The 23,744-nt window shown below is 39.0% G+C and overlaps 1 protein-coding gene and 1 pseudogene across 1 annotated transcript; both read left to right on the top strand.

The window, feature by feature from the left end:
• The first annotated feature begins 2,670 nt into the window (after positions 1-2,670).
• LOC120277163 lies at positions 2,671-7,075 on the top strand (annotated as a pseudogene).
• An 8,421-nt stretch (positions 7,076-15,496) lies between these two features.
• Positions 15,497-20,714, top strand: LOC120277269 (G-type lectin S-receptor-like serine/threonine-protein kinase At4g27290). Its single transcript, XM_039284039.1, has 7 exons — positions 15,497-16,818; positions 19,020-19,148; positions 19,248-19,390; positions 19,481-19,691; positions 19,784-20,030; positions 20,110-20,257; positions 20,367-20,714. The coding sequence occupies exons 1-7, from the start codon at positions 15,561-15,563 to the stop codon at positions 20,670-20,672; spliced, it is 2,442 nt and encodes an 813-aa protein (XP_039139973.1). The 5' UTR covers positions 15,497-15,560; the 3' UTR covers positions 20,673-20,714.
• Positions 20,715-23,744: the final 3,030 nt, after the last annotated feature.

Raw genomic sequence — 23,744 nt, 5'->3', positions numbered from 1 at the left:
GTGATCGTGTTTCCTCGCGGTAGGCAGTCGGGCGGTGAAGATATCTTCACTCTCTCTGAGAATCTTTGTTAGGCCATTGAGGAAGACGACCGGGGCATTAGATCCGAATTTAGGAAATGGGTCCATGTGAGTTGGTTCAACCGTGAGTTAGAAGAACTGTGATGTGTTTGGGTCTGATTTTCTGAAAGAAGTAGGTCTAGCCACATCATATTGTAACTGGCCCCACCCTTGAAGTCGGACCCATTGGCCCAAATAATCAAACTCCATGTACATCTCGGTGTAGCCACTGCACCCCCAAAACAATGTCTGCACCATAGATTGGAAGTAAAATCAAGTCCATTGTGAATGTGGTCTCACCCAACCGTAACTTGATTTCAGAGCACGACCCCATACTTGGAACCGCATCCCCATTTCCTACTGTGACTCGCAGGCTATGAGTTGGATTAACAACCAGGTGAAGATGATTGGCCAGCTTTGTTTGCACAAAATTGTTTGTTGATCCTCCATCAATAAGAACGATGACTCCTTGGCCGTTGATCGATCCCGCGATCTTTAGGGTCGATGGGACCACTTGCCCAGTAAGAGCATGGAATGAAATACCCGGTGAATCAGTGGATCCTTGTACTTCCCGTTCCTCTGCCTCCGGCAATTGCAATTCCGGAGATGGAGATTCCGGTAGCAGTACGTCCTACATCGAAGGATCCTCCTCCTCCACTAGTAAACAAAGGAATTGAGCTGGTTTACATCGGTGGCCGGGAGTGAACTTAGCGTCACAATTATAACAAAGTCCCTTCTCTCGCCGGGCCACCATTTCTGTCGTCGTGAGACGCTTGATAGGCAATGGTGCAACGCGTTGAGCTGGAGGGTTAGTTACTGATTGATGAGCCTGCTGTGTAAGCAATGGTACATGAGGACGATGGAACGGGATCCGATTCACTCCAGATCTGCTTGCCCGTAGCTTATCATCTACCAGCTTCGCCATGCCGACGGCGTCATGAAGATCACTGGGCTTCAGTAAGTAGAGTTCACTCTGGATCTCTTCACGGAGTCCTGATAAGAAACAACTTAAGAGACTTCGTTGGCTCAGACCAGTGACCCTAGTGGACAGACATTCAAATTCCTGCAAATAAGCCATAAGAGATGATGACTGTTTGAGCTTGAAGAGGGCTGCCTCATGGTTCATGTATGAAGACAGACCAAATCGGAGCTCGATTTTGCGAGCAAAATCGTTCCAATTTGTAAACTGACCCGTCAGATGGAGCCACTGGAACCACTGTAGAGCAGGACCAGCCATATAGAACGCCGCGATGTCGAGGCGTTGATCTTCAGGAATTTGGTGGAAAGTGAAGAAATGATTGATCTGAAATAACCATCCAAGGATGTTTTCTCCGGCAAAGAAAGGAACCTCGATTGCTGGTAATCGGGTTGAAGGCATAGAAGGCTGAGATCTCACCGAAGACGACAAGTGGGATGAGAATTGGTGTTGTGAGGTACCTGAATTATGGATCGGTAACGGCAGAAGGGGTGGGGAAGAGATCTGGGGTCTATCGATCTGCTGTAACTTGAGCATCATCTCCACCATCACCGTCTGTTGGGTAGCTAGCGAGCTTCTAAGAATATCGACAGATTCCACGTGACTCTTCTTCATCACCTCGAACGTCTCCGAATGTTGCTAGACTGTCGAACAGAGCGTCTCGAGTTGTGGAAATACCGAATCGAAACGAGCGAGTCGCTCGACCCATCGAAGCAGCTTGCTCCTCCATAGCTCTCGCCTCCCGGTCTTCATTCCATCCGCCATCTGGAAGCTCTCAACGAAAGCACCAAATTGATGCTGAATTTGCTGGTCTGAAGTTTGGAAGGAGAAAGAACAGAGGAAGAGAGAAAGAGATCTAAGGAAGGGATAGAGAAGCAGGAGGAGATAGGGAATCGAAAAAGAGAATTATGGAAAAATATGGCCAAGATGCCATTCTTCTCATTACCACTCCCTTATATAGTTGGTTACAAGGAATCTCTATCATTTTGTAACTAATTCTCCACTGGCATATCATCAAACACCGATGTGCGGGGACACTCTCCCCTCCATATCATACTAATGTAAAACTATAGCTATTGAGAAATTACAATCATTCATTCAATTATCACTAATTCTCCTTGTATTACCCTCACATAACAAAGTCTTTGAATTTTGTTACCTTTGTGAATCCTTAATTCCTTCTCACTGGATCTCACAGATCACACCCTTGAGTGGCACACTTTCGCAATAATTGTGCATATAAGTGGTGGGCATCCTTCACCACTAGGCCGGTCTTTTGGTGACACGCTCTCCTCACCCCTTGTGTGCTTAACAATGGTGCTTTCGTTGAGAGTCGATGTGGGGCGCGACTCGTCAGGTTTGGTCGAAAGTGCTGGCTCGCAGAGGATTCGACCGAGGGAGGGTTCGACTGGTCGTCGGGTGCTGACTGGGGTCCGAGTAAAAGTACCACAGAGTGAAATCTTGTTGGTCGACCGCCCAGATTAGCAAGCACCAATGGAACCATGGAACTCAACAGTCATGGCACTCTCACCATCAACTCCATGATCTTCTTGCCCATGCCCTCAGTGAACCTTACCACATTGATGGCTCAACTCTTGAGATAACGACAACTTTTGTTATCGGAGAAGCCATAGCAGATGATGCACGCTTGGCAGAGCTTTGACTACCCAACAGACACCTTTCTCTCCGGCATGAAGCTGGGATGGGACTTGAGAACTGGTCTTAACCGCAATCTCACTGCCTGGCGAAGCAATGACAATCCATCTGCAGGGACCTACGTTGTGTCCATGGACCTAAAAGGTAGTCCTCAACTCACTGTTTGGTCTGGTTCAACTAAGAAATGGCTGTCCGGGCCATGGAACGGTATAGAGTTCAGCAACATACCAGAAATGTCGAGCTACACCGGCTTCTACTTTGATTTCGTTAATAACAAAGACGAGGTTTATTACATGTATAGCACGACAGGCACAACGATTCAGACTCTATTGATGGTGAACCAGTCAGGCATGGTGGAAAGGTTCGTGTGGATTGAAAGCGCTGGCATGTGGAGTCTCTTCTGGTACGTACCCAAGAGCCAGTGCGACGGGTACTCGCCATGCGGACCTTATGGCATGTGTGATCTCAATGGCTGGCCCATGTGCAGCTGCTTGCAAGGCTTCACGCCCAAGTCACCGCAGGCATGGGTTCTCAGGGATGCCTCGTCGAGCTGTGTGCGCTGCACGGAGCTGAATTGCTAGAATAAGACCGATGGGTTCTTGACTGTCAGCAATGCGGCACTGCCGGACACTTCAAGTGCACTGGTGGACATGAACATAAGTAGTCTGGATGAATGCAGAGCAAAGTGTTTGATGAATTGCTCGTGTACAGCTTATGCCAGTGCTGACATTCGTGCTGGTGGAACCGGGTGCATTTTTTGGGTCACTGAACTTGTCAACCTGGGAAGGTACCCTGAAGGTGGGCAGGATCTCTTCGTCCGGCTCGCAGCTACCGATCTAGGTTTGCTCCATTACTGTTTATGTTATATATTGATCATAGGTTGTTGCTAGTATCCAATCTTTCCTATAATATATATATATATATATATATTAGAATATCTCACGGACATTCTAAGAACGAGTATGTAATTAAGTACAATAAAAATTAGGGAGATACAATGAGAGTTAATTAAATTTTAGCTAGATTGATTAGTTTTTACTATATACAATAACACTGTTCTTATACAGTATACAACCGTTACATTGAAATTCAACTGTTGATACGAACGTTTGTGGATTTTTGTACACGGATGCTATATATATATATATGATATTTTAATGTATTAAAATTTTATACTTGAAACTCTTCTTACTTGATAATAATTTTTTTTTGTGTTTTTTTTTGATAATTTTATTAAAAGATTTATTTTAGTACTCCAATCTATATAAATGTGAGTTTAGTATTATATTAAATATGAAATTTTATTATGATATCTATCTTTTTCTCTTAATTAGTATTTTAAAAAATATTTTTATTTCTCAAACCAAATTTAATTATTTTATTTTATTTTATTAGTGTTATACTTTGAAAATATGGATGTGAGCGTTTGTGGTCAGTTTTTTTTTCAATCCATATGTGGTTTATTCAATTTTGTTTAAATAAAAAAATTTATAAAAAATTATGGATGTGAGTTAGATACCATAGATGCATGACAATTTTTGTTAGTGTGGAGTCATGAGATTGGAGATATGATTGTCTAACTTGACACTAAATTAATCTCTGTAAGTGAATAAAAGTGGATAAACTATTAATTTATTAAAAAGAAGTAAAGCAGAGGATGCAGTAGAAAAGGTCGCGAACAAGAAAATTCTAAAATAAAATAACAAACTGAAATCTCTCACCGGGGACGAGGAAAAACAGTGAGCCAAATCAAGACAGGGAAGAAAGATAAAAATGAGACAAGTCGGGGACGGGCAAAGTCAACCGTCCCGGAGACACGGGCACCTGCCAAAGAATAAGGGATAGGAGGACTACTCCGATCGTGAGTGTGCATCGAATCGCCGATGAAATCGCTGGGTCCAGTGCCCGTGAAGTTGAGAGAGCGCTGATCCTCCGAGTGACCTCCGTGGTATCCCTGATGAAGGTTCTCTAAATCATGTGAAAGCCAAGAAAGCAAAGATATTAGCGGACTTGTATAAAAATTGAAATAATAGGTAGGCAAGTAAGGTTAAAAATGCAATTGTTTCGTTCAAGCCAAATATTCCAGATTATGGCTCTAGAACAGAGGTCCCCCAGATTCCAACGAGAGGAAATTAATGAGGGGATCCAAATGGTCCCTCAGATTATGGCTCTGTAAGTTTTAACTGCCAATGCAAAATGGCTAATTATTAATGTCTTGTATTATTTGTGGAGATTAGATTTGTGGCCGATGTTTTTGACCCTTTGTTTCCATGTGGTCTCATCATGCATATAATATATATATATATATATATAGGGAAAACATCATCTAAGTAAGTCCCTAGATTTGAAATCTAGGGACGTTTTTAATCTAAGCCGTTGGATCATCATCCGATGGTTGATTGATTATATAAACAATGTACACCTTTTTACTGTTCATGATCACTGTACAACACTGTAGAACGCGGTTTCTACTGTTCATAATGATAAGAGCCGTCAGATTTTCATCCGATGGCTACTATGGACATCCCTAGATTTGAAATCTAGGGACGTCCCTAGATGATGGATTCTCATATATATATATATATATATCCAAGAATCTTAATAAATCCACTGTTTAGAGGCTCCTAGCTAGTCCTTTTTTGATATAAAAGAGAAGGAGAAAACATACATCTCTGACATAATTGATATATCTACATGCGCACACATTGAATAATTTTCCATTCCTTGGTTGGAGGCTGACAATGATTCATTCTTTGGTCTTATTTTTGAAAAAAAAATTCTTTTAAGACAGCTAGAAAAACAAAATTCTTTAGACAGCTAGAAAGTGACCATTAATTATTTGTTACACTAAGATTTACACCATTTTATCAAACTAATTGATTAGGTGATTTCTCACCTAAAAATAGCAGTGTCTTGATGGCTATTGTGATTTATGACTAAACAGCTTCAATGTCGAGCAAGGCAAGCAAGAAGAATCATGTCAAAGTCGTAGTTTTGATCACTGTTTTGTCAGTGGCTACCCTTTTCCTTTTACTGATTGGCTTTTGTTCATGTAGAAAAAAGATGCGGAAAGGTACATTTATTTCTTCAATAATATATTACATAATCTTGTATTAATTAAACCAATTTCTTCACTCCCAGACATCAAATGTAGGCGTTACAAGATAAACTGAAAAGATTCATCTGATTAATGGTGTTAATTGTTTGACATTAAGCCTCTGTAGCCCATAATCACGAAGAGGAGGAAATTAGAAAAGATGATGAACTAGAGCTGCCACAACTTCAATGGAGTACTTTGATGGCAGCTACTGCCAACTTCACAGATGAAAACATTCTAGGAGAAGACGGCTTTGGCCCTGTTTACAAGGTGATTAATTAAGTACTACTTACTGCCTACACAGTATTATTCATTGCTATATATCAACAGTACTATATATTTAACCACTCTATAAGGTGTTGATTTGATACAGGGTAAGTTAGCAGAGGGCCATGAAGTAGTGGTAAAGAGACTCTCAAGGAATTCATCACAAGGCCTCATTGAGTTCAAGAACAAAGTTATTTTGATGGCCAAGCTCCAACACCGTAACCTTGTGAAGCTTTTGGGCTACTGCATTCGAGGAGAGGAAAAGATGCTTGTCTATGAGTACATGCCCAAGGGAAGCTTGGACCTTTTCCTATTCGGTAAATACATATTCTGTGTGTTTATCCTTTCAGAAGAACCATCAAACTGAAATTAATTTTTTTGTAAAATACTAAGATGAAGAACAACGGAGGCATTTGGACTGGCAAACACGGTTGCAAATAATTGAAGGTATAGCTCGAGGCCTTTTGTATCTTCATCAAGACTCAAGATTCAGGATCATTCCTAGGGATCTCAAAGCTAGTAACGTCCTTCTTGATAGTGAAATGAATCCCAAGATCTCAGACTTTGGCATGGTTAGAATTTTTGGAGAAAATGATGCCTTAACCAAGACATTAAAAGTGGTTGGCACATAGTAAGTCCATTTTCAAAATTCCTAGCTAGATTGAGCATGAACTATAATTAACATGTAATTAACAATTATAAAAACATAAACAATGCAGTGGGTATATGGCCCAGAGTATGCACTAAATGGAATTTTCTCCGTGAAGTCAGACGTATTTATCTTTGGGGTATTGGTTTTGGAAATTCTGAGTGGCCAAAGGAATAGAGGAGTTTATTTCTCAGAATCGCACCCTTACCTTCTAGGAAATGTAAGTATCACAATGCATACACTCTTTCTTCTTATTGTTAGTAGAAGTAACAAACAATCTTTTTTCAAGCTTGGAGCTTATGGAATAAAGGAAAGGCCTTGGATTTATCGGATCCATTAATTAGCAAATCATTTTCAGAGACTCAAGCTATGAGATGTATAAATATAGGTCTTTTTTTTTTAAAAAAAAAGGAACCCCAAAAGGGCTAATTTATTGAAAAAGTAAAGAAACAAAACAACAGGACTCAAAGAAACAATGAAAGAAAAAAGAGCAGCTAAAATCTAAACCCAGCATCTTTGAACGTCTTCATTATCCAGTGAGGTAAGTCCTTGCCGAAGAGAAAGAGATTGAGAACAAAGAAATTAAACCCATGAGTAGCTAAATTGATAGCAGGAACCATCCAAGCACTAGGAGCACAGTAAATACAAGGGTAACCAAGGTCATCCAGGAGAGATCTAATATGTGAAATTTGGGAACAGAAACGCCAAGTGGTGACCGGATTGGGATTGCTGAGGACAGTTTGAGGATTGGTTGTGTTGACAAAAATGTGTTTGACGTGCAAGCGCTTGTCCAGGGCAGTTTGAAGAGCGACACTTATCGCGAAGAGGTCATCCAGCAATGCGTCATCAATGGCTTGGGCGAAGCAGCCTGCAATGAGAACAACATAATTAGCATTCGAGATGTAAAAGCCAATGGATCTTACCTTCGTGACTTGGTTGATGCTAGCATGAGAGAAGAGGAAGAGCTCATCACCAGCGGAGAAATTTTTCAAAATGAGTTTCTGGCCGAGCAAACCTCTATTGCAGTTGGAATAATCCTGCACATGGGCTAATGCTCTGCAAACTGCAGTGGGGGTGTTAACATTGGCATTACGAAAGATAACATCACAGCAAAACTTCCAAAGGAACCATGCAGTCGCAGCAATAAGAGAAGTAATGTGCAGAGAATAGTTACCATCAGTGAGCCAAGATCCAGATGCAAAGCCATTGGGGAAATGTATAAGTTTATTAATTTTTAAGCTAAGGAAGTTCCAAACCTGAATAGCCTTGAGACAATGACAAAAAAGATGGTCAATGGTTTCAGTAAATTGGCCACATAAAGCACAAGGATTATTGGGCCCCAAACCCATATAAAATAGGAAGTTTGAAGTGGATAATCGACCATGAAATATAGTCCAAATAAAGTGTTTTACCCGAGGAGCAGTGCTGAGCTTCCAAAGGAGACCCCAGCCAGGCCAGTTATCAATATGAGAATATTGATAATTCAAATGCTTATAAACAGAAGTGGAGATTTTTTGAGACTTAGAAGCAGGGTTCCAAATCCAGTGGTTGCAGGAGTTAATATCAATAGAGTTGGACAACAAGTCCTGCAAATTGGAGTTAGAACCAAAAAAATGGTTCAAGTGGACGTCACTCCAGTTATCACCGTTAACAAAATCAGAGATGGAAAGGTGCTCAAGATCCTCATGCATATTAATAAAAGTGGGTTTGAGGGCAATGGGGATATCAAAGCACCAAGGGTCCCAAAGGAAAGAAGTGCCAGTAGGATTGATAGAATTAATACGACAGAAGGGTTTAAGCCTGTCCGCAGTTCTGTGAAGACATCTAAAAAACCAGGAGCATTTAGGAGGAGCACCAATCTTCCAAAAATTAACACTACCGTACTTTAGGAGCAAGATGTCCACCCAAATAACTCCAGCATTGTTCAAATAATTGAAAAGATGCTTAGCCATTAAAGAGAATTTAGCAAGAGATAGGTTTCTAATACCAATGCCCCCCTCAGTCTTACCTTCATTTATAACATTCCAATTCACATTATGGATGCCTTTTCCATTACCGTTCCGACTCCAAAAGAATTTTCTAACAGCTTTGGTAATCTCAGAGATGACAGAGTCTGGAATGGGGTAAACAGAAAGAGTGTATGTTGGTAAAGAAAGTAAAGTGGAGTTGATTAGAGTGGCTTTGGCAGCAGAGGAAAGATTGAAGTTGCTCCAGTGTAAACAATTATAACGGATTTTATCAATCATAGGCTTAAAGGTTGGGGCAACAAGGCGCTTAGGAGAGATTAAAATGCCAAGATACTTGAAAGGAAAGGAGGCCTGGGAGAGATTTAAAATACTACAAATTCGGGAGGAAATGTGATTGTTACACCAGGTTGGGAAAAATATTTGGGATTTGGTATAATTGGGACGCTGACCCGAAATGCTGCAGTAAAGATTTAAGTAATGGGAAATGTTACGGGCAGCAAATCGGGAGGCACTAGTAATAAGGATAAGGTCATCAGCATACATTAAGTGATTGAAATTATGAGTGAGATTGGTGTGAAAACCAGGGATCCAATTATTTATCAGGCCCAAGTTAAGGGGAGAGGTAAGAATCTGAGTTACTAAGATGAACAGGTAAGAGGAGATGGGGTCTCCTTGACGGACTCTTCTGGACGAGGAAAACCAGGGGAAGGGTTGCCATTCACTAACACAGAAAAAGAACAGGATTGAAGACAAGTAGAAATCCAAGAAATCCAAAGCGAGGGAACTTCATGTGAGTAAGAACGGCAAGAATTGCACTCCAATTGACAGTGCCATAAGCCTTTTCGATATCTAATTTGATTAACATCCTAGGGGGGTTTTTGATATCAGTTTCCAAAGTATGGACTATCTCTTGCACAACTATAATGTTATCAAAGAAACATCGATCAGAGACAAAACCAGCTTGCTCTTGACCAATTAAACTAGGGAGAACAAGCTTAAGGTGATTGGCCAAGATTTTGGAAATAATTTTAAAATTCACATTGCAGAGCGAGATAGGTCTGTAATCAGAAACACACTTAGGCTTGTCTTTTTTGGGAATAAGGGTGATAAAAGTTTTGCCCCAGGAGGTTGGCATACAGGAATTAAGAAAGAAGAACCGAATAGCCTCAAAACTTCTATCACCAATAATAGGCTAGAAAGCACAATAAAATTCTGCATTAAAACCGTCGGGGCTAGGGGACTTACCAGCAGGGAGATCCAGAATGGTTCGATAGATCTCATCCCTAGTAACTTCCCGGGTAAGAGAGGCTGCATCAGAATCAGACAGGCAGGGAGGATTACAGGGAAGGATGTCAAGAGGACTTACAGTGGTGGCGTTTGAGTTAGTCCAAAGGTCTTTATAAAAAGTGAGAAAGGCTTGCGACAGTGATAACCATGAGCATCAACAACCTGAGAAATAGAATTCACATTAGCACGAATACGGATCATAGCATGAAAAAATTTGGTATTTCTATCTCCATCCTTGATCCACATTAAACGGGCACGTTGAGCCCATTTGATATTACACTAATGCTACAAAGTGGAAAGATTAGAATAATGGTCCATAAGAAGAGATTGAGAAATCAGATTGAAATCGGAAAATTCAAGATTACTGATTTTGGCCTCAACATTCATTAAATCCGATTCAACTTTGTTAATCCCATGCTTACGCCACATGAGGAGATTGGAGCAGGTGCAAGACAGGAGATGGGAGAAAGCATGCATGGGGTTTCCATGGGGGTTGCAATTCCAAGCAACACGAACTGTATTATGACAACCTAAAAAGTCAGTCCAGTTATTATCAAATTGGAAAATGTGTTTAAAATTGGTATGAAGAGGAGAAGAACAAAGAAGAAGCGGTGCATGATCAGAGAACAAGCGGGGGAGATGCTTAAGATTATTAATCTTGAAAGAGTTAACCCAGATAAGGTTAACTAAACAGCGGTCAAGTCTGGCCTAGCGACGAGCCAAGCCGGACTGGTTGTTATACCAGGTAAAGTGAGGGCCAGAGTAATTGAGATCGATAAGATTGGATCCTGCAATAAAATCAATTAAAAGCCTGGCTTTCCTATTATAATAAGCAAACGAACCCCCCATATGCTCAGTCCTGTGAAGAATAGTGTTGAAGTCTCCAACAACCAGCCAAGGGATCTGCAAAGAAGAAAGTTTAGAAAGCTCGTTCCAAAGAAAGCATTGATTCCTCAAACGAGTTGAGTTATATATAAAAGAGATAAGAATAGAATTAGAAGGATCATGCGAGATAGTAATGTGAAGAGCACGCTTAGAAACAACAATCGGGGTGACAACGCCGATCGATTTATTCCATAACACAAAAATACCCCCCGAGAAGCCATCGGAAAGGATCGAGGCCCAATCCTAGTTCTTCGAAATTTTCCTGCAAAAACGGTAAACGCGATCGGAGTTAGCTTTAGTCTCAACAAGACAGACAATGGCCAGCTTATGAGTACGAATGAGACGAAGGACGCGAGAAGAGGTGTCTCCGGCGGAGATGCCCCTGCAATTCCAACATAAAATTTTAGTCTTAATCATGAATAACTAATAGATAAAAGAGAAAGAGAACATTTCCAAAGAGGAAGGATAAAGTAAACGCAGTCAAGAACTGGAGCCTCTAGTCTCGAGTCTCCCCTTTTTGGGAAAGGAATCAGAGATATTTGATCCTTTACGAACAAGGGGCTCACGGCGAGCATCAGACTGGTATTGGATGAGGGTCATGGAATCATCAGGGTCATCTGCCGGAGACTCCTCGGCGGACATCTCATCATCATCATCATCATCATCATCATCATCATCATCATCATCATCATCAGAATAGTCATCCTCTTGGCTGTTATCATCATCCATACCATCGTCTTCAAAAGCTGCATTAACTTGTTCAGCCATGGAGACTTGAGAACTAGGGTTTGTGTGAGAAAGAGGGGGGATGGTGACAGAACCGAGGAGCGGAGAACAGGAGCCGGTGAAGTAGAATTGGTGCCTTTAATTAAATTTGGGGGTTTGCGAAAAGGTACGATTTGAGAGGTCGAGTTTGGCGGCAGAGCACTGAGATGGGAAAGATCATCTCCTAGAGACCTGTGAGAATCTTCTTTTGGATGTTGGGAAGAGGAAGAGCAATGGGTGGACTAAGAGATGTATGGTTAATAAGGGTAGGCGGTTGTTCATTCACAGTGGTAGCAGAGATAGTGCCATGGGAATTGGTGTGCCTCCCACTAAAGCTATGCACTTTACCTCCACGTATGCTTCGAAAAGTGGCCCCACGAGAAGTTTCTCCCTCGGTACTCGGAACGGCTGCAGCGTTGTGGGTCACGTGACCTGCGTGTGCACCGCCACCGTGACCACGAACGCTGCCACGCCGGCAAGAGACCAGGAACAAGGGCCTAAAATCAGAGTCTGGATGAGATTGAACCGCATTTTCAGAAGGATCCGAAGAGTTGAGGTCAGGGATGGGGTCAGAATCATCCATTCTCTGATCCTGAACAACTGATACCAAGCTGGGACCAGTCTCAACTCTCCATTCGCAGCGAGTACGGAGGTCCCGGCGGCACCGACCATTGAGGATCGAGAGCAAGAGCTACTTCCATGACCAATCATCCCACAGGTATAGCAGAAGGTTGGTAATCGCTCATAAAGAACGACCACGAAAACACGGTGGAAGTTATCGCCTATCCAGAACCCCCGACAGAGCGGCTTGGATAGGTCAATCTCAACACAAATGCCGGAGAATTTGGATCGGTTGAGAGAAGTCGTGAAGTCGTCAACTTTGAGAAGGGATCCGAACTGACTAGCAATGGTTTCAAGTGTCTCACCTGCCCAGAATTCAACGGGAAGGTTATGTAATTGTAGCCAAATAGCTGCAGTGGTGAGTTTCATGAAAGTGGGTTCGAAGAAGGGCTTCCATGGTGAAAGCTGGAGGATAATGCCATTGACAGACCAGGGTCCATCCACGAGAAGATGTTGCATGGTTTTCTGAGAAGAACATCGGATTAAGAGAAACCCGTTGGGAAGATCATAGATGGTAACTTTGCCGAAAGAACTCCACTTGGCAAGAAGATCTGACTTAACTTGGTCAAAATGAGGGGGTTTGCCGAACAGCTTCCCATAGAGCGCGTGCTGAAACTTCATTCTAGCTCGATTCATGGCATCTCCATCAAGTTTGATAAAGTCAGTGGTCGTGTCCTTAAGCTTGTTGAGGATGTGGGGATTGTGAAGAGGGGAGTTATCTGAGGATTTTCTAAGAGAAGAGGTGATCTGGGCCCATGATCTAGGCTGAACTGGGGAAGGGGAGGGATCAGGCGCAGGGTGCCGGTCCCCGCTTGCCATGGCAAGAGGGGAGCGGCTAGGAAAAGGTTCAGAAGCTCAGGAAAGGTTCAGAAGCAATCGCTAAATCGCTAAAGTCCTTTAAATATAGGTCTTTTGTGTGTGCAAGGAAAACCTGAAGATAGGCCAATTATGTCATCAGTGGTTGTTATGCTTGGCAACAATGATGCACCTTTGCCAAATCCGAAACCACTTGGTTTTAAGGCTATTGATTTTGCTAAAGTCGATCCAACCCAAAATCCACATGATTTATATACTTTCAATAATGTCACACTAACTGTGCAAATAGGTAGATAGTGTGATAAAAGAGAATGATAGCATTCGTGCAACAAAGCTCAGATTTCATTTCATGTTTAATGTGCGAACTTGAGTAAGATTTTTCTATTGTATATATATTGATGGATAAATCATATTCATAAAATGAGCATTATTTTTATTTTTACTTTTATTTTTAAAAAATGGATAAAAATCATAGTTTTTATTTGGAAGGAGAACATAATTACTAAAAAATAATTAGAAAATTTTGACTTAAGTACAACTTTTATGGCATTAGTTAAAATATTAGGGGGAAAATGATAAGAACTTCTAAAACACAGCAAAACTCCAAAATTTGTCATTTAGACAAAATTATTAAAAAAAACCCTTCTCTGGGAGCTTCTATATTAATCTCTTGCTTATAATATATGATTCCCAATTTGTGTTCATAAAAGGTAGATGTATTATCGGTAATATTATTGCTGCTCAATAACCGATTTTCCATCACCAAAACATTAGCTTTTAGGTTATGTTTCAAAGTTGATTTTGTCCTTTGAATCTCTGGATTGAAATTTTCTTCTGGACATCCTAGTCTGGATTAGAATTTTCTTCTGGACATCCCAGTAGCTAGAGGATTTGGACCTCGTTGGATTTCTTGGACACAACATTTTTTTGTACCTCTAAAGCACATGTCCTAGTTAATGGGTCACCGCATGGATATATTCATTGTAAGAGGAGACTTCGAATAGGAGACCTTTTCTCACCCTTCCTCTTTGTTTTACTAGCAGACACCTTGAGCACAATATTCACTTATGCTCTATGCTCCAAAGTTTTCCATTTCAAAAGTAGATGTAGGGAAAATAATGTCTTCTTTCACCAATGTAACAATCTATATTAACAATTTCACACACACCTCATATAAGCATATATATCCATGCCATTAACATTAATATACAAAAATCTCACACATAGCATCATCTCCAACAATCCATAAACTCATATCATCATATTCTAACAATCATTTGGTCATTGCTTAAATATTGTCCTTAAAATCATTATATCAAACATTTTGCATGCATCAACCAAATTCCATCTCATGAATTCCACATAAGTCAAGAATATGACCAATTTACATACATCATTCATCGAGCATTATTCCTCAATCCAAATCAACCATTCACCATATCTAATGCAAAAGGTTCACACACCTCTCTTGGCATCAAACATGATAAACCAATCTCCCAAAGTCATTAGTTTTCCTTATCAACAACATGCCACAATTATCAAGTTGACTATGCAAAACAAAATGAGTTGACAAATAGGATAATAATGAGTTAACATATATATACAAGCCTTGAACTTCACTAGAATCATCAAATAAATTCTTGAAAATCTCTCATGTAAACATGTTATGATAATCCATCAGAAGCTAACCAAAATTCCAATATAATCAATCACATCAAAACAACACCAAATCAAACAAATATATGATGAAAAAGTCAAAATAGATCAAGAGGAAATTTGGTTAGCCCACTCACCTTTCTTCTTCATATCCTTCTCACTTCAATGGATCTAGGAAAACAAAAGAAAGGAGATGGAGACCAACTTAGGGTTAAGATCAACAAAATAAGCAAAGAGTTAATTTAAACTTAAGGGAAATTAAAGGATTTATTAACCTTTAATCATTCAAAAGCTGGAAGAGAATGAATGGAGGAGAAGCTAGGGTTCTCAGCTCAAGGATGGAGGTGACATGGAAAGGAAAATCTGAGATTTTAAACAAGTTCTCGGGCTGCTACATTACCAAGTAAGCGCTACAGTGTTGGCCTGAAAATACTACAGTAACATACATAAAAAAAATACTGGGTTATAACATTATGTGGCTGAATTGGATTGTTCTCTGTTCTCGCTTTTTAATTGAAATGATTTATCCATTTTTTAAAAAATATATAATATGTATATTACCGGGAATTGATCATCGACTCTATGAACTCTGACGTATGCTATAGCCTTTTTCTTTTTTCTTTTTTTTTTGGGTGTGTATCATATAGTATTAAAGCAATATATATATAGTCAGAGATGAAGTGAATGCCAAAAAACCGGTCAATATTCAAAAAAAGCCAGCATTAATTTGGTCTGGGTTTCTGTTACATTTCTGCATGTGTTCCTGCTCCGATGTTTCTGGCTATACTTTTATTTGTGATTATTTAAACATGTTTTAATCCCCTTGGGCTTTCCACGCTCAAGAAAGAGGCAAGAGTTCAAATGGCTGCCATGATGCAAATGCAAATGTTGATACTCATATCTCTTTCTGCTCTCTTTGGCCGTCTCTCAATCTCAACTGACACCTTAAGCCCCGGTCAGCCTCTCCATGATGGCCAAACACTAGTCTCGGCCGTAGGAACCTTCGCCTTAGGATTCTTCAGCCCAACTGGATCAAAGAACAGGTACGTGGGCATATGGTACAATAAGCTCCCAGTCCAAACAGTAGTCTGGGTTGCCAACCGCGGAAACCCTATAGCTGCTGACGCCAACGGAACCATGGAACTCAACAGCAATGGCGCTCTGATCTTAAATAATAGCCAAACAGTAGTCTGGGTTGCCTCCATAGCGGTGCTCACCAATCCTGTGGCACAGCTCTTAGATAATGGTAACCTTGTGATCAGAGAAGCCAACAGCATCGAGTTCGCTTGGCAGAGCTTTGACTACCCAACCGACACCCTTCTCTCGGGCATGAAGCTGGGATGGGACTTGAGAACTGGTCTTAACCGCAATCTAACTGCCTGGCAAAACAATGACGATCCATCTCCAGGGCGCTACACCTTTTCAGCGGACATCAACGGAAGTCCTCAGCTTACTCTTTTGATGGATTCAGCTAAGATATGGCGGTCAGGGCCATGGAATGGTGCTCAGTTCAGCAATACACCACAACCGTCCGGCTTGGGCTTATTCAGTTTCGCTAACACGAAAGACGAGGTCTACTTCATTTATGACACAATTGGTACAGACATTGTAGGCCGGTTGACGGTGAACCATACAGGCATCTTGCAATGGTTCGTGTGGATCAAGAAGGCCAATGAGTGGAGCATCACATGGTACGTGCCCCAAACTCAGTGCGATTCGTCCTTCCCCTGCGGGCCTAACGCCATCTGTGACATCAACAGCTCGCCCATGTGCCAGTGCTTGCAAGGGTTCGTTCCCAAATCTCCGGCCAATTGGGCTCTTAGGAATACCACGTCTGGCTGTGTGCGCCGCATGGCGTTGGACTGCAAAAATAAAACCGACGGCTTCTTGACTATCACCCCAGCTATATTACCAGACACGTCGACGGCCATCGTCGACAAGACTATAAACTTCACTCAATGCAAAGAGAAGTGTTTGGCAAACTGCTCTTGTACGGGCTTTGCCAGTGCGGACATCCGCGGAACCGGGTGCATTATGTGGATGAAGGATCTCGTCGGCCTCGGAACAGCATCTTATGAAGGAGGGGATTTCTATGTCCGACTAGCCGCTGCAGATATAGGTATATGTTTGTATGCTCCTTTCAGAGCAGACTCTTTGTGCATTAATTAAAAAGTTGCATATTTTTTCAGAATGAGATTTTACTCTTAGTTAGTGAAATTGAGATCACACATGCTCAGTATTTTATTAGTGAATTTCAATAGGCAAGCATGGTGGTATCTGTTAATTAATGTTCAAAACCAGATGGCAGTGATCGAACTGACACCTTAGGCATGGAAAACTTGATTAGAAGAGCAAACTGTTCTTTAATTATTAGATACCAACTAATTCTAGCCAACGTTCTTGACCCTTTCCAACTACGAAGTTGGTAGCACCAGGTCAACTACGAAGTTAGTAGCATAAGGTCCTCATTCAATCGTATCCAAAAGTCGGAAGAGTAAAGCTTGGTCAAATAGAATTGAGGCTGTTATTTATTTTATTTTGAATAATGTGGATCGAGGCTGTTATTTATTTATTTAGAATAAGTGGCTCTCACTTATTTATAGAGGTGTGAGCAAAAAAATCCGGATCCGATGATCCGATCCGATATCCAGTTTTTTTACCCGAATTTTTTGGGTACCCGATCCGAAAAAAAAGGTCGGGTACCCGGTCCAAATTTTTAAGATGAAAACCGGATCGGATACGGGTCGGGAGAAATTAAAAACCGGGTATCCGAATCCGATCCGGTTTTTAATATATTCATTTTGATATATATAATTATATATAGATAGATAATTAGATATATAATAAATTTAAATTTTATATGGTTTAAAAAAAGTATCCAAATCCCTCATTTAAACCTTTAAGATAATCTTTTTTTACGCTTTTAGACTATATAAGATTTAAATTTATTATATATATTAATAAATTTAAAAATTTTTACAAGGGCGTAAGTAGAAAAAATTAAATTCTCTCGTTTAAATACTTAAAAAAAGTTACTTGATATAGTTATATTATATATATACATTAATAAATTTAAACTCTTCTAGAGTTAAAAGTAAAAGGAAAAAAAATTCCAAATCTTTATGTCTAATATTGGTGAAACTCTATTAATTTTTTGACTTTTTTTTGTGGGGAGAATAATGTAAGGTTTTAATCCTCTTTATAAGTTACAAGTTTCTCATATTTGTTTTTTTTTTATAAATGTTGATGTTGTTATATAAAAAAAATCTATGGAGTAGATGAAAATTAAATTTGGATCCGGATATCCGATATCCGATATCCGATCCGGTTTAAATCGGGTACCCGATTTTTAGTACCCGGTTTAAATCGAGTCGGATACGGATCAAGCTTTTGCCGATCCGAAAAATTGGGTACCCGATCCGGTTTTAAAAACCGGGTCGGGTACCCGGTTTTGCTTACCCCTACTTATTTATTTATTTATTTATTATTATATAGTAAAATGGTGTTTTGTATTTCTTTTTTGTTTCACTCAGTGTGGACAGTTTTAGTCATTTGTTGTTGTGTCGTTTTTATTGTTTTTTTATTCCTTTTATCTTTCAAAAAAATATTTTTTTCTTTTAAGTTAATAATCTCTTAATAATTTTTTTTTGAAGAATTAGTAAATCACTCTTTTTTATGAATATAAACAGTACCTAACATACTAGAACCTGGATGTACAGTGTATATACAGTACATGCATAATATAAGAATCTCGGGTGAATAATGTATGAACAGAATGGGGAATAGTACTGCCAAGGGAGGGATTTGAATCCATTACCTCCCCCTTTACACTTTGGTGTCATATCATTGGGCTATCCAATGGTTGATAATCTCTTAATAATTGAAATACCCTTCATTGGTTAATATATATATATATATTGTATATTTTAATACTTTGTTTATTTTTATAAAAAAACTTATCTAGTCTAACCAAAATTACTCTGTTTTTGGAAAATTTTCACAAATAAAACTTTTCATTATTAGTGCAGGGAGAAGTTTGATTTTAAGGCATATATAATTTGGTGAATTACCAAAAATATAATTATTTAAACACATAGCAAAGACATTAATTTTTTTTCGTAATTAAAGTAGGAAAACTATACATCCTTGATTTCTTTTTGAAATTTTTATCTTATTTTTAGCTTTTTTGATAAAATGAAGACAATGACATCCTGGTTTATCTTTTTTTGTTAACATACAAATTTAATAAAAGTTTTTTGATTTTTTTTTTTTAATATAACATTCACTGATCTCATTGTTTACACTTTCTCACCTTAAAAGCTAGCCCAACTCCGGCGAAAGGTCTGGCCAAAGCAAAGGTTACAATCATCACTGTCTTGTCAGGGGCGGCACTGGTAATTTTACTCATTAGCTTCTTTGCATGGAGAAAGAAAAAGATGAACCGGAGAGGTAAGCTAATCAAATTAAAACTCCCCTGTCAATCCATAAATATCAAATGTAGGCATTGAAAAAATGTTTATCTTTTCACGAAACCATTCCCATATTCAGCTCTTGCTGCACTTGAGAAAGGCATAAAAGAAGATGATGAAATAGAGCTACCACAACTTCAATGGTCCACTTTAATGGAAGCCACCGATAACTTTGCTGAAACAAACATTCTTGGAAAAGGTGGATTTGGCTCAGTTTACAAGGTAGTTCATATATATATACATAATAGATTATATTGTCTGACGAGATATATATATATAAGGAAGTGTAATTAAAGTATTAGATCTTTACAGGGAAAGCTAGCTGAGGGATGTGAGATAGCAGTGAAAAGACTCTCTAAAAATTCCGCTCAAGGCATTGATGAGTTCAAGAATGAAGTCATTTTGATTGCAAAGCTTCAACACCGTAGCCTTGTGCGGCTTTTGGGATATTGCATTCAAGGTGATGAAAGGATTCTTGTCTATGAGTACATGCCTAATGGGAGTTTGGATGCATTTCTATTTGGTTAGTTTTTACATATATCGATCTATAAATGTCTTTATTATAAAAAGGACCATAGATTTGCATTTCTTGATATTTCACTTATAAACAATCAGATATTGTTCCAAACCGAGTAAGAGTGCATTTGGATTGGCCAACACGCTTTCATATCATCATTGGCATTGCTCGAGGTCTTTTATACCTTCATCAAGACTCAAGATTAAGGATCATTCATAGGGATCTCAAGGCTAGTAACATTCTTCTTGACAGTGCAATGAACCCTAAAATCTCAGATTTTGGATTGGCTAGAATTTTTGGTGAAAATGAGACTATAACCAAGACAAGGAAAGTAGTCGGTACACAGTAAGTCCTCTTTCAAAACGAATATATAATTCATGAACTCAAATTCATTTATTAATAATCATGACTGAAAATGGTGCAGTGGATATATGGCTCCGGAATATGCATTAGATGGGATTTTTTCAGTAAAGTCTGATGTGTTTAGCTTTGGGGTATTGATTTTGGAAATCATAAGTGGCCAAAGGAATAGGGTGTTTATCTCAACACCACACCTTTATCTTCTCGGGAATGTAAGTCATGCAATATATATGTATCAAACTATTTAATTTAATATATTAAAATTTATCCAGTATTTTTCACAAAAGAATTATCATTGAAACTAACGAGCAATCATTTTAGGCTTGGAGCTTATGGAACGAAGGGAATGCTTTGGATTTGATGGATCCATTAATTAGTGATCCATTTCCAGTGGCTCAAGTCATGAGATGTATAAATATAGGTCTTTTATGTGTTCAAGGGAAACCTGAAGATAGGCCAATTATGTCATCAGTGGTTTTTATGCTGGGCAATGATGACGCATCATTAGCAAAACCTAAAGCACCCGGTTTTAAGGCTATTCTTACTGGTGAATTAGAATCAACCCCTAATCATGTTGAGTTGCATTCTTTCAATAATTTCACATTTACGGAGCAAATAGGTCGATAGAGATTTATATGTATATATATAAATATGTAAAGACAGAATTTGAGCGAGTGATACTACACATCTCATATGGAATTTTGTAATAAAAATATCATCCCTAATATGAGAATTGAAAGCTGAAATTTTAAAAAAAAAACTATACTTCATTTTGCAGAGTGAGACACTCCATTTGACAGTTGAATAGACCTCTTGTTATCACACAGTGGACAGTGTTGACTCAACTGTGTCTTTTCCTTTTGTTGCTTGTTGTTAAGGCTACCTTTACCTATGGTGATTGCTCCATTGTTATTTTTCTTTGTTTTTCTTTTTATTTTACTGTCTTTTGTTTGCTTTCTCCTTTTGCTTTTGTCTTTTTGTCGTGTCATTGCTTTTTGTTTGTTTTTTTATTTTTTCAATAAATTAGTAGTTTATTCATTTTTTTAAAAAAAAAATCAAATTTGTGTTTCCTCCACATTCGTTGCTTACATGGATAAATACGTAGTTTTTTTTTTATTATTATTTGAAAGTTTGGATAGACCATCATCCATTGGTGGAGCTTCTTATTCACTCTATTAAAGGAATTAAATCATATAGCTGAAATTAGTGACGTTGATAGGTAATTGCTGTAATTATGTAGTTAGGAATGATATAGTAAATCCATAATTTGTTTCTCCAGTTTTACTTTCTTTACATGGTGCTAGAACTAGGTTAGGGTTTCCTGTGGCTAGTTCATCAACTACGGTTCTGCTTTAACTATGATGGCTAGTGGCGCTCGTCCATCTGACGCATCAATTAAATCTCACCAACACAGTGACCAGATCTCTCTTCCGGCGCTTCACACTAGACCTCGCATGAGATCCTACTCTCCTTTGTTGGGCTAACCGATCTTATTCAAGTTATCAGTTTTACTCACATCTACTATTTGCTATTAGTAGAAGCTGATCAGCTCTATTTCATTCTTTTATTCTTTTGACAAATTGGTTACTTCTCATTTTATCTCTCTGTTGACATTTTAGTTAAAAGAAAATGAGTCAAACCTCTCAACAGTTAGAAAAATGGCTGAAAATACTGGCGAACTTATCTGATTCAAATTGGTAATAATGGTCCATATTTGTTCAAACTGGTTTAGAGGTAATAAAAAATAACCAATATTTGATTGATGATGTACCAACTGTAACTACTAAAATAAAGCAATGGACTACTGAATATAGTATCATCCATATGATTTTATGGAATGCAATGGAACCAAAAATCTTGTCAATGGTACATATATATTTAAAACCACAAAGAAGATGTGTAATCAGCTCTAGGCCACCTACTAGGAAAACAAGCATAGCCCACGCAAATATTGTCTATCAAGCATATGCATGGTGTGAACAAGGCGATTTGAGTCTCACCGAGTATTTTTCATCCATTAAGAAATTGTCTGATAAAATGAGACACTTGTTTCCCTGCTTTCCGGACTGTGCCACTTATGAGAGGCTTTGCGATCATCTTGATACCCTCACATTTCTTGCATGTATGTCCTCAAAATATTCAACAGCATGGCCAATTCATCTAGGTCAATCCGTTGTAGCAACCCTAGCAACCACATATCATCTCCTAAGTGATATGTTCCCATTTGAGGGAAGTGTCCCAACACACCAATCAGAAAACTGGGCACTTGTTGCCGGGTCCTACAAGGGTAAATGTACATGACAACCATATGGGAGAGGCGAAAAAGATACATGGGTTCTTCTAATCCAACTGATAAGAATGTACAGTGCCGCTATTGCAAGGATTGGGGCCACATGAAATGGGACTTCCCAAAGCGCCCCAAAGGCACACTGTATCCTCCTCTCACTCAAATGGGCACCATTGATCAGGCACCCTATGAACACATATACTTTGAGGTAGATGCTGCACCAGTTCAGCGACTTGAGTACGTAACTGGGCTTTTCTTGTGCTAGCATTAGCTCTCATCCATAGATTTCGAGGGCTACTTTAACCTACTCAGGTATGACTTCCAACTATTTTATAGCATCAACCATTATGGATTGTTGACTTAGGTACTACTGACCACATGATTGGGAACAAAAGTATATTGTCAGGACTTTCCAACACTTGAAAACCACCTGTCCAAATAGCAATGACTTTACTTGTAATATAGAGAGTATTGGATCCACCCATATTTCACAAAATATGCCTTTATCATCTATCCTATATGTCCCTTCTTTTCCTGAAAACCTCTTATCCCTAAGCAAACTACCAGAACAATTATCTTGCTCAGTAACCTTCCTCCAAAACTAAATGCTCATTTTAGGAACTAGGGACGAACAAGTTGATTGGCACTGTGTATAAGGAGAAAGGATTATACTGCATGGAGAGCTCATCTCAATGAGCAGCCATACCTGAGTACTGTTAGTGCTAAGGAGGTTCATTCTCAGTTGGGGAACCCCTCTCTCCAAGTATTGAAGAAGATTTGACCCGAATTTCTGTCTATTTCAGAATTAGTTTATGAATCATGTATCCAAGGGAAAGCATGTTCGTGCTTCCTACCCACCTAAAGTCATTAGTCAATATGACAATCCTTTTACTTTAGTACATTTTGATGTATGGGGTTCGTGTCCTGTCGAATTGGTATCTGGTTTTCGATATTTTGTTACTTTTGTGGATCATTTTTCTTGTGCAACTTGGATTTTTATTATTAAATCTAGATAGGAAATCTTTCCAAAATTTTTAGCTTTCTATTCCCTTGTGCAAATTCAGTTCAAAACTACTGTTAAAGCTTTTTGCAGTGATAATTTTTGCATATATGATATACTTAAAAATAAATTGTAAATTTAATGATTTAATGATTTTTTTTCCCAATGAACATTCAAACTAGTAATTTTTGTGTCAATTTTACTTCACCAACAGCTAGTTCAAAGTCTACGATTAGTTGAAGACAAATCAAAGTCTGTTTAGCACTTCATGGAGGACACCAGCATGAATTAACTTTATATTTCCAAAGCAGAGAGCTTCCCAGATAATTAATGAAAAATGTTCACAACTTTGGTTTAACTTTTTAAATTCCCGTACTTACTCTTTGAGTAATCCTCCTTAGTAATTGGTTAG

Source organism: Dioscorea cayenensis, chromosome 15 (genome assembly GCF_009730915.1).
Source record: "Dioscorea cayenensis subsp. rotundata cultivar TDr96_F1 chromosome 15, TDr96_F1_v2_PseudoChromosome.rev07_lg8_w22 25.fasta, whole genome shotgun sequence".
NCBI lineage: Eukaryota > Viridiplantae > Streptophyta > Magnoliopsida > Dioscoreales > Dioscoreaceae > Dioscorea > Dioscorea cayenensis.
The sequence above is the reverse complement of the archived record's forward strand: the minus strand, read 5'-3'. Positions and strand labels throughout refer to the sequence as shown.

Bases quoted from the DNA above. Each gene is read 5' to 3' on its own strand.
- LOC120277269 (XM_039284039.1), top strand. From the start codon at position 15,561: ATGGCTGCCATGATGCAAATGCAAATGTTGATACTCATATCTCTTTCT. The intron at 16,819-19,019 runs GTATATGTTTGT...TCACCTTAAAAG, and splicing joins ACTAGCCGCTGCAGATATAG to CTAGCCCAACTCCGGCGAAA. The intron at 19,692-19,783 runs GTTAGTTTTTAC...ATAAACAATCAG, and splicing joins TTTGGATGCATTTCTATTTG to ATATTGTTCCAAACCGAGTA.